Here is an 11,904-nt window from a genome sequence, read left to right on the forward strand (position 1 = left end):
ACACAATTCTCCCTAGCCAAGGTAGAGCAGAAGCTCCAATTCCTTGGAAAACAGGCAACCAGAGGTTTACATTGGTGGAACCAGTGGCAGATAGTTCCGAAGGTGGAACTGAAACAACAGGAGATTGTTATGTGTATAACAACTGTTTGTTTTCTTCTCTAGATGCTGCTTTTGTTTTCGCAGCTCACTTCGACTCATATGGGGGAGGATGTTGTAATATGAGTGCTCAGCAGCTGCGAACTCATAGCTCATTGTTTACATCACATGATGTGTCTGATGGGTCTGAGCGTGAGACTGGATGTTTGAAGCTCTTCTCAGAGTTGTGTTCTCAGTGTAACTTGAGACCTTCCTGTTGTTCCTGCAAAGGGGGAGTCAGTCAGTTGTATGGAGGCTTCTGAGAGAGAAGTTATGTCTTTGTACAGTGTACAGTCTGTGAAATAAAGTAGAATGGAATAGACTACTTTTCAGACTGTTTTCTTTCTCCCGCTGTCATGCAAGGGGGAAGGGAGTGTGCATCTCTCAAGAGGGAGGTGTCGCTTATTGAAGACCTCCCTGGTCTGACCGAAAACCAGCCAGGGTAGATCCCCGGCAACAGGCCCCAGAGCCTGGGAAGAGGAGTCAGCCTTTCCCAAGGGGGCCAGTTTCCAACATTCCAGAGTCTATAATTTTGTGAGATAAGGTCTAAATTTACATAGCCAAGTGCTGAGCATCAGTTGATAATGCTGCATTGGCATTTACCGTATTTTTCGCTCTATAACACGCACCAGACCATAACACGCACATAGTTTTTAGAGGAGGAAAACAAGAAAAAAAATATTCTAAACGAAATAGTGGATATATGATTTTTGTGGTTCATGCTGTGGCCACAGACATGTGATCTGACAGTGAGTTTGGAGTAGCCCAATGCAAAAATCCTGAGGATCCATGTGGATCCATGCTTTGTAACCACGGAGGAGGGAAGGAAGGGGAACCATGGATCCTCTGCTCACAACTGCAGCAGATCCCCCCGCCACCCGCAGGCATTCGTTCCATAACACGCACAGACATTTCCCCTTACTTTCTAGGAGGAAAAAAGTGAGTGTTATGGTGCAAAAAATACGGTATTTTGCTTTTTTAAAAAAAGGAAAATATGGAAGTAGCAACAATGTAAGGTTTTCGGGAGCTATATCACTTAAGGAATCTGAAGTCCTAATCCATGAAAATAATTTGTGTAATCTGCTATTCATTTATATTTAGGGATCTGTTCTTCCCAGTTACAAAAGAAGTAGCTACTAAAATGTAGAAAATCACATCTTTAGCACTATCAGTGGTCAAAGGACTGTTTTTGCACCTTCTTCTCATGGATTCCATATATCCTTACACCAATCTATAGATCAATACAGCCCACTTCCATATTAGCAAGTCAGTAGAAAAGAAGAGAAACTACCTGTATGCTTTTACCAAGGTATGTATTAATATTAGCTTGGAAGTCTTTACAACAGAAATGGACCTCACACACAAGAAGTTCCACCCTTCATAGATTTTTCATAAATGGTAGCTTGTTTTGTTCAATCCAATAATGCAAGTACAGTACCATTTTTATTAACATAGCTGAAAAACCGTTAGTACAAAATTTTCTCAAAACCGTTTATTGCCATTAGTTTAATTAATTTCATATTGTAACTCCTTCACCTGCTGAGAAAGTTTACTGCCCCCAAAGTTGTTGAACTAAAAAAACTATTCAATGTCCTCAGTACATGGTACTTTACAATTGTTGATAAAAGTCATAAGTGCTATAGGAGGAAGTAACTAGAACATTGTGCTGAAATTTATAATTCTGGTAGACTGGAGTATCCTTCAACACTCTAAAAGCCTTCATTTAAGTCTGCAGTTAAGTTTTGTATTAAATAACATTTAAAAGTTTCTAGTAATAGCTTCATGGGACAATTAAAATGGAATTAGGACACAGACACAACTTGACTATCCACAACATTCAGCATACTTGCAACAAGTGGGACACTTCAGCTCTTAGGGGTGCAGTCTACATACAATAGAGATGTAGAAGTACACAAATTTTGTTCACTAGGCAAACCTGACCACAGACAACAGGATATCCAAGCACTGGATGTAACATTTACAAACAATCCACATGTGAAACTCCTCTGGTACATAGGTCCAAACAATATGGTTGTCAACCTACATAAGACCCACGAAATTATCCCACGTTTCAGACCTAAAATGCTGGAATTTGCAATTCAGGCTCCATGCAAACATTACTTCTGCAGTGTGGATGTCTAGCAGGTCTGAGGCAGGACAGATAAAACTATAAAAATTCTACTTTCCACCTACATGTAGCCTGTGCCACTCTCAGATTTTGTCTGAATCAGCCCATAAACTGTAATGAACTGTTTTCCCCCTTCAGTTTATTTATTGGGGGTGGGGGTGGAGTTAAGACCCGAATATATGGAAGAGCACAGATACAACATTCAAATCAGTCAGCAGTCAGTCAGCAACTACTCTTTTTCAGTCAACATCGTACTGCTGATAGGAGAGCCTGATAATACAATTTAATTATAAAAACAGTCAGGAATGGGTGCTTCTGAACACAAGCTCTATTTTATGGCAACTACAATGCACTTAAGGAGACAGAACCACCATTCTTGAGTACATGTGTGCCAGGCTGCCAAATACCCATTGTTAAATTCTTAAAATCAAAATGCACAATTTGGTTCAGAGCCTGTTTGTTGCAGCTTGTGAACAATTCTTATCCTCTTGAAAAGTTGTTATGTGTGCATGCTGAACAATTTCATAAATAAATAAATATAAAAATGCAGTATTTGTAAGGCAAGATGTTTGATGCAATGTTTCAAACTGCTGGGTGGATCTTTTTAAAAGGCAGGCTACAAAATTCAGGGATGGGATGACATTGAACGTTTCCATGAATTTTAATGAAATGGTGATGCAAAAATATTGGACACAGCAACTGTGGATGGCAAAAACATTCATTGATTGTAATCTGTGGAGCACCTTTTCCATTTCCCCCTGTTAAAAAGGCACTCAGTTCTTCTTTTCCAGGCTGTGAAGAAGAGAAAAAAATAAGAATACAAAGTTGATTCAAGGAAAAGTCTTCATCCATTAAGGCTTATGAAGAAAACAAGTATGAGATTAAAAAACTGCTTAGTTTATCTCATTAATTGTTACAGCAATTTTTAAAAAGTGTACTCACTTGAATTTAATTAATCGTCCTCCTTGGATAAGTTGTGCGCCTTCATTGGTAAAGTGACAAGCAAACAGCAACCAGTTCCTTGGCTGCACCTTATATGCAAACCGCATGAAAGTCAACGAGTAACAGCAGAGGGCTGTAAAAGTAAAATTAACAAGACTTTAGAGTATTCTGGAACTCTGACTAGGCAGTTCCCTCCATTTCTGCAATTACTATTTCAATTACATTCCAAGTGAACCTCTGTTCACACTGACAATTAGATATATGTATTTCATCATCTTACAATTACTACTGGAGCAGATGCTTTTGCTACTGAAAATGCTAAGTAATCATTGGGCTGTTTGGGGGGATTTTTTTGCTGCCTATACGTCCTAAAAATTGTACTTCTACAAACCTCAGGGTTTCCCTCAGCATACTGTGCTTATCTCCCTCTTTTTCTCAGTGGGTCTATTTTGGCTCCATTTCTCTTGGGACTAACCAAGTTCTTTAAATGATTGCAAGTATCCCACTCCTGTCACATACAGTACCATGAGCTACGAATCAAAGAGATTCCATAGGCCTGCGCAACCTCAATTCAGTTTTTCCCTTTGATCAGTAGTTTGTTATTCAGCATTGCCAGGCATGGAAGTGTTTTGGGTTTGTTGCACCTACTCATCATCTGAAAGAAAGTGTCTTTTTGGCATTTTAAAAAAGCTATGAGCGTTGTAATATGGAACCCCCTTGTTGAAGCAGTTAAATATTAACTGCTTTTTGTCTTTTGAAGGCTGCAGAATATCTACATTGCTGTATAATTTAGTAGTTCCCAAGAAATACACAAAATAGTTACACAGTGTCTGCGCTCAGGGTTGCTGCCATGTGCAAATAGTGATAGGCAAACCCACGGATGCTGTCACATACTTATAAGCCTCACAGCCTCTTTCAGCAGGACTATATCTATGTCAACTAGCAGCCCCTCCAAGTTCTTTAAATGACTGCAAGAATCCAAGTCCTGTCAGATATAGTAGTTTGGAAAATCAGCTAGGAATCAAAGAGATTCCTTAGGCCTGCACAATCTCAGTTAAATTATTCTCTTTGATCGGTAGTTTGCTATTCAGCATTGCTAGGTGTGGAACTGTTCAATAAATACTATTAAATGTAGCTCTTCAAGAAATAGCAATAAATGCAGGTTACACATCTAAGCAAGTTTGCTGACACTTTAAGAATTAGTTTCATCCCTAGATTAAACATTTTACTACTTACCAAAGGTCATTCGGCCACTGATGATCTCTGGTGATTTCTTCATATCATTAATAGCAGCAATAGGGAGTCCCCAGTTGGCTACTGGCCCCCAGAAGTGCTATAATGGAGATAATAAGAGGAAAAGATGCTTTACCCCCTGCTTCTTCATATTTTTTAAACCAGAATTTCAAGATGTAATGCTGAACAGGAGCCATCTTATTTCTTACACACTAAGAATGTGTTGGTTAAAGTGTCTGTCCTTTCCCAGTGTATTAAGTCAAATAAAATGTTTAGCTTAGTACATTTACTCTGCAATAGGAGAACAGAAGTATGTATGAAATAACCTTACACTGACAGTCCAATTAAGACAAAGCAAGCATTCTATGTAATTAGATTTTTTTTTACCTAAAAGTCATTTCTCAAGTTTAGTGGATTCCCAAAATTTAGAATAGAAAGAAGAAGTGTACTGTATACTTTCAGACTTCTCAAAAAGCTTCAAAATTCACATCATGATTCCTGTCACTAAGGTGTTTTTTAAGGGGAAATGTATTTATTTGAACATACATATATATTAAGACTACTTAATAGGATATTCAGGAATTATCAAATACCCATATTTACTGGGAAACCAGCTGAATTAGCATTGCTAATGTAAGAGGTAAGCAACAAGAATTTTCTGTGTAAGAAAGCACCATCTTTAAAAGCTGCATGAGAGTTGGATTAATTTGGCACTCACTTGGATTTACTAATAATTACTAATAAAGCCTGATTTTTTGGGGGGAGGGAGGAGAATTACCAAAGGCTCAGGGACCCTTTTTGCTTCAATATGGAGTTTAATTGTATAGTATTGCTGGCTACAAAGATCATCAGTTCAATAGTTTCCTGAAATAACAAATGCTCCCACACACTGCTATTTTGCTGGGGGAGTCACAAACTAATTTTGCAGCCATCAGAGGAGAGTCACAACAGCACAATTGCCTTGAACATACTTCAGAGTGCAGCGACCCCTTCAGCTAGCTGCAGCTCCTTGTTGCATTATTAAGCAGTTGCTATATGTACTGGAAGGGACGCGGGTGGCGCTGTGGGTAAAAGCCTCAGCGCCTAGGGCTTGCTGATCGAAAGGTCGGCAGATCGAACCCCCGCGGCGGGGTGCGCGCCCGTTGCTCGGTCCCAGCGCCTGCCAACCTAGCAGTTCGAAAGCACCTCCGGGTGCAAGTAAATAGGGACCGCTTTCTAGCGGGAAGGTATACGGCGTTTCCGTGTGCGGCTCTGGCTCGCCAGAGCAGCGATGTCACGCTGGCCATGTGACCCGGAAGTGTCTCCGGACAGCGCTGGCCCCTGGCCTCTTAAGTGAAATGGGCGCACAACCCCAGTCTGTCAAGACTGGCCCGTACGGGCAGGAGTACCTTTACCTTTACCTTTATATGTACTGGAAAGAGTCATAGCTGAACAATACTGACAATCAATGAATAGCATTCATCCTTTAAAATGAAGTACTTGTACTAAATGCACCCCTCTCCTTTTTTGGCAGTGGGAGGCAGACACACCAAATGTCATATACAATTTCAAGAAGCAGGTTATATCTTCAGAAGAAAATGGCTGAACAACAATTCTGTCTACACTAGTATCAAGTGATAAGTTTACTGAGATCTCAGGGTAGCTATTTGAATGTGGGCGTGATACTAATGGAGCAGAAGAAATAATATTTTATCTAACCCATCTACAGAGAGGAACAGCACATCAACTGTGCAGGCTTGTTCATAACTAAGCAAGAACAGCACAATTACAATTGGCAGAAAGAAAGCAGAGACGGTGCCTTACCGTACTGTGTTATGAGAAGCCATAATGTTTCATCATTTAATTGGTACATGAAAGAGAAAATAAATAGTTATTAGCTTTCATGAAATAAAATTCAGTATGTATATGAGAGATGCCACATATAGTTCTTCACAAAAAAGTCAAAGTACTTTAGTGTGCTCATTTAGCAACAAATCACTAAAATGTGTTTTGTATTCTCATGTCTTTGGAAATAAGGAGCCATAACTAATTTTATCTACAAAATATATTCAACATGACATTTTCTAAAGGTTATTGCATTATTTGAGATATCCAACTTTATGAATAGAGACAATAAGTTTATTTAGAGGCATTATATGCATGAATGGGATGTAGTAACAGTATCTTGTTATTTTAACAATGGTTCTGGACATGGTGCCCCCATTTTCAAAATAAATGCTTCTCTCCTGACCTGCAAAGGGGGAAAGAGTAGTAAAAATATGACTGTGAGTTGTCTTCCTCTAGCATAACCATTTAGCTTTAAGGTAGGGCAACAGAAGAGAAAGAAAAAGGACCGTAAAAAATAGCAGAGTCTTGTGTTAAATAAGGTCACAGTTTGAAGACTGAAAGAATTGCTGAATGCCTATTTTAAGAGCCATGGGCTACCAGGTTAGAAGGAGCTGCAGCATATGCAGCACTGCCCCAAGCTTCACACCTGAAAAATTAACTTTCAAACTAAAAGAGAAAAATGGGACAGCCACACATGCATTCAGAATGCAGGCCTATATAAACACGTCAGAACTAGGGAGGCATACTTTGAATATTACTTGGATGGTACAAAAACTCTATTCCTCCTTTTCCCAGGTTAGGTATCTTTGGTCACTATGCCACTCTCTCTTTTGAAAGTTTCATGGTGGTAGAATCCACTTGGATCCTCTGCCAGTCACATCAAAAGAGCCACCTCACAGATTTGGAGAACGTATATGAGAAGAAGAAAGCACAGTGAAGAATAGGCACCCTCCTCCCTCCTTCTACACAGTCCCTTCCACGCACATTGAGTTATTGCAGGTCCCCACTTGTTTTAATGAAAGCCAAATCTTTTAAATGATAAAGTTGGCACGCCAAGCAGGTGCCATGGGATTGTAGTTAACTTGCACACTCCTAATTCAGGCTACTATATTCCATTATGCCTGTATCTGCAAATAATTAAAAGGCTTCATTGTTCCACGCAACAGTTTCTCTCTCAGCATCCCATGCATGACCCGTTAATCACCGATTTAATGTCTTCATTCTGTCATTCCCCCGACCTTGTGCTCTTGCAAGTCAACATACTTCATTTACTTTACCCCAGAACGATGATCCTAACTGCCTCTATGAGAAGGTCTTCATTATCTAGGATCTTAGTTTGCCTAAACTTTACATGTGCCTGAATGTTTAAAAAATTCCCAATATCAAAATATCTCCTTTCTTCTTTCTCAGGGATCATCATCTGCTTTCTCCTTTAAAAATGCATATTATTTCAGATAAGGATTGCAAAAGAGCTGCACATAAGGTGGCCTTTACATATCCTGCCGGTCACATGGAATCCACTGTCCATGAGATCACTTGCAGCTGCAAGAACATCTAAATAAGCTGGGCATATTGAAAGAATCATCTCACTATCTCCTATTTGGGTTATGTGAGAAGGGAACCCAAACAATTCCAGTGACTAAAGATTCTAGGTTCTTGTTTATGAAGTAAATCTTGCATAGCTTGACAAGGCAAAGGACAGTTCATTGTTCTATAGTCATCTTGCCCATTCTCTCAAGAGGCTCTGACTTTTAAAAAACATTTAATGAGTACACTTTAAATCAACACCACCTTTTCAGCACTAAAATCAATTTGATCACCATAGGCACTCAACAGCATGACCAGGATGGGCTTGGCAACAGTTTATGGAGCAATAATATGTCTCTTATCAAACATCACCACCTGAAAGCCTGGGGAATACAGAAATTAGCTGAGCAGAAATGTAGTATTGCAAGCATTTCAAGACATACTCCCAAAAGTCCTTTGTAACCTGCTTGTTCTTCCAAAGTTTAAACTGAGAAGATACACTGGAAGTAGATTGCTTCAGTAAGGAAATCAGTATGGGTATATCTACACCAGAATTTCCTCTCTATCGTTTATAAACAGATGTGTACAAAGACAAAAAAGAAGCTCCATGCTACTTCCTTAACTCTTGTCATCATATGGCTCCCTTTGGTTTATGTTTGATGCCTGTCTTGCATATCCTGTTACTTTTTTCACTTCCGCTAGAAGTTAATGTTCATATGTAGGCACACTTCTTTTCAGCTTAGTTTTATAAAAGTGTTATCTGTTGTTGCTGGTTTTATAAAACAATTTAACCATTGTTGCTGCTAGAACAGACTTGTAAGTAGTCACTAACCTACCGTAATCTCCCATGAAAAGAAGGAATTGGAGTTCAGTGATCAGATAGGGAAGCCTTACAAAAACTGGTTGCCATCTTCTTGTGAATCATATACACAATTACTAGCAAAAGTAATTGTGGGCTGTATTTGTAATTACTTTTATGGGCCTATTTGTAAAGCTGTGCTGGCATAGTCATGGAGATTTAATTATACGTTATCTACAATTAAACTTTCTGTATGGCAAAAATGTAAAATTACAGATTGCTACTGTGAAATTTGAAGAGTAACTAAAAATCTGGGGGTGGGGGAGAGGGAAGCAAACCCAACTCAGATCAAAGTCAGCCCCAACTACAGGAATAAAAATGGAGAGTAAGGAACAGGAGAGAATTGTTTGCAAAAGCATAGATGCAACCCAATAATTCAATGGACTGAAATGAGGTAACTTGTAGTGCAGACAACCTTCGTTTGAAAGTTAAATACTCATTTACTACTAGGTAACCACAGTTTGTACAGCAGACTTTGAAATATATATATATATATATTTAGTAGCTCCAAGATTTAAAAATTGGATAGTGTTGCACCAGAGATCCCTATAGAGACACACACACTATATATGTGTATACACACACCACACACACACACACACACACACATATATATATATATATATATATATATATATATATATATATATATATTAGGGTGTGTATGTGTATAAGTTTTTGAACGTAGGCCAGTAGCTGAACTAACATTTATTATACCAGCTACAGAACAACTTACCAACAAGACTCACGAGCAACTCGGGGGGGGGGGGGAGGAGAGCCAGTCCCTTTATTCTTTGCAATCTCTTACATGGGCTGATGGAAATAGAATAACCTAACCTAGATGTTTTCCTCCTGCTATTATCATTAGTATATTGGTTTTTTAAGGTTTACTTTTTATTTATCAAAGTAGTTATACACCACTATTCATTAAAAATGTCCAAGCACTTTACAATGACAGTATATAAACCATACAATTAAAACCATATTGTTGTTGGAATGGCTATGGTAGGTGAACCAGACAGAGCTGGTAAAAGGTGGTAAAAGACAGTAAAAAGTTGTGAGAAGAGCGTATATTCTGAATGCTGGCATTAAAATGTATAATTAAATAAAGTACTGATAGGAATGCTAAAGCTAGTTCTAGTATATTTTGAATGGAGGCATAAAAATTCATTAAATTAAAGTACTAGCATGTGAATTGGAGTGGTTGTCCTAACTTAAGGAAAACATCACCATCTTTTAAAATTAAACAGATTCTTTGTCTTCTTGATTTCATACACCCCTGTCTTAAGCAGCAATGTCAAATGACTGGGAAAGATCTGTATATTGTGCAAGCTCTTTCTATCTTGTGCAATATAAGCACAGCATTAGTAAAAACAGATTGGGGTCATCATGGAAATGGGCATAAAGCTCTTCTGCAATCACATCATGTTTATACACGTAGTGTATCATAGTTAACAATTGTATCATAGTTAACAGAACTCAATATTTAACATTAGCGTTTAGCAACAAAGCACCCCACCCACAATTAAGCCTATTTCACTTGCATGGAACAAATCAATGTCACTTTAGAACATGGTTAATCCTAAACATAATTTCTGATCTTAAATCCAATTCGCTCCATGTAATATTTTGTGTCTTCCCACCAGTCATTACAGCACTGCAGGTTTTCTTCATTACTCAAACTTGCTCCATCGCCTTCTTCTGCATGTTGAGATACCCAAAGGGTCCCAAAGCAGTAGCCTGCATCCTATTCTGTGGAGTAGATTGAGAACAGGTGGGTGCAGAATACAGGGCCTCTCCTTATAAAGGGATAAATGGCAACTAGAGATGAATAAGATTACCACTACAGCCATGGATGTCTCAGTATGTTCAGTAGAATTTAATCCCAAGATAAGCATATACAGCAGAGGAGGATCTTCAGACACAGGACAAATCGTCTCCAGATCTCGCCATTTGGCCCATAAGGCTGTCTTCCTTAAACCACACCCACCTTCCCCAAATCTGACAACTTATGTGGACATCAGGTGTGAGGCAGGTAGAGGCACAGCTGCTTCTCCTGCAGAAAGCAAGACTGAGCAGGTCAGCCCACCATCTGATAGGTGATTGACAGATGGGTTGTCCCACCAAACATCATTATGCTATCTGATGACTGGCAGGTGGATGAGACCTGCCTCTTTCAAAGTCTGTGTGGGGAATATATATCTATATAAAAGATCTGGTCCACCTGGTCAAAAAGGTTCCCATCTTCGGGTTTACTAGCATTACTGTATTCAGCAGTTGCAGTTGTCATTTCTACAACACTGAGGCTGAAACTGCAGGGCCCGTTCCCCACCCCCACCCCCGGAATATTTACGAGAAGGAAGCCCCTTCCTTACAGCAGCCTAGCCGACATTTAGCTTCCTATATAGACGCATCGGATGCAGGTGCAACAGCAGCAGCGCACCTTTCACCTGAACGGGCGGGCAGGATGCTTCCACCGCGAGCCGGCAAACTCCCCGCGCAGGCCCCGTTCCCAAGGACACCGAATGCCACCCGAGCCTCAAGGGTCACCCTGGGCGTAGGGAGGCCCGATTTCGCCCGTTTGCGGATCAAGAGATGCCCATTTTGAACCACACAACGACCACCCAGAGATGGGAGCGCCCGGCAACTCAACGGAAATCCTGACAGGAGACCAGGTAGCAGACACGACACAGAAAGCGAAAGAGCACGAGCTATATTTCTCCCGAGCCAAGCACACACGGACTCGCAGCCGTGACGCGGAGACAGAGGCTGTGTGAATCCACCCCACCAAACGCGAGACGCGCCCGCAGCTCCTTCCCCTTCCAGGCAGCGGGTGAGCAGCGCCCTGAGGGCCCCGCGAAGGTCGGCTCGGCCGCGGGGAGAAAGACCGGCTTCCCCCTCTCGCCCACCTCATGAGGTAGTCCCTGAAGTCCTTGCTGCGCAGGTAGTCCGCGGCCTTGCGGGCCAGCGCCGCCATGGCGGAGGCGAAGGAGCGACGGAGAGAAGAAGAAGAGCCACCCGCGTCGCCGCCTCTGCCGCTTCCAATGACAAGCTCCTCAGGCGCGGAGGGCGAGACGCCTCTTCACGACCGGCTTCTGCTTTACGGTAACGCCTCCGTTTTCATCACAACCCGGCTGCCCATTGGCGCAAACGGCGGCGGCGCCCCTTCTCCTCATTAACTTTACAACGAGGTGCCGTAAAGCGCGGGAGGGGCCCCTTGCTTAGAAGTGCCGGAGGCCATGGCGGGGGGGGG

At 40.9% G+C, this 11,904-nt stretch overlaps 1 protein-coding gene across 1 annotated transcript; it reads right to left on the reverse strand.

Annotated features, from left to right (window-relative positions):
* Positions 1-1,559: 1,559 nt before the first annotated feature.
* On the reverse strand, positions 1,560-11,741 carry MPC1 (mitochondrial pyruvate carrier 1). The gene is made up of 5 exons (XM_053382388.1): positions 11,561-11,741; positions 6,242-6,245; positions 4,442-4,538; positions 3,206-3,338; positions 1,560-3,055 (listed from the first exon to the last, which is right to left on the reverse strand). Exons 1-5 carry the CDS (start codon positions 11,626-11,628, stop codon positions 3,037-3,039), a joined length of 321 nt encoding a protein of 106 aa, XP_053238363.1. The 5' UTR covers positions 11,629-11,741; the 3' UTR covers positions 1,560-3,036.
* Positions 11,742-11,904: the final 163 nt, after the last annotated feature.

Source organism: Podarcis raffonei, chromosome 3, assembly GCF_027172205.1.
Source record: "Podarcis raffonei isolate rPodRaf1 chromosome 3, rPodRaf1.pri, whole genome shotgun sequence".
In the NCBI taxonomy this organism is placed as follows: Eukaryota; Metazoa; Chordata; class Lepidosauria; order Squamata; family Lacertidae; genus Podarcis; species Podarcis raffonei.

Bases quoted from the DNA above. Each gene is read 5' to 3' on its own strand.
- MPC1 (XM_053382388.1), bottom strand. From the start codon at position 11,628: ATGGCGGCGCTGGCCCGCAAGGCCGCGGACTACCTGCGCAGCAAGGAC. The intron at 3,339-4,441 runs GTAAGTAGTAAA...TTACTTTTACAG, and splicing joins CAGTGGCCGAATGACCTTTG to CCCTCTGCTGTTACTCGTTG.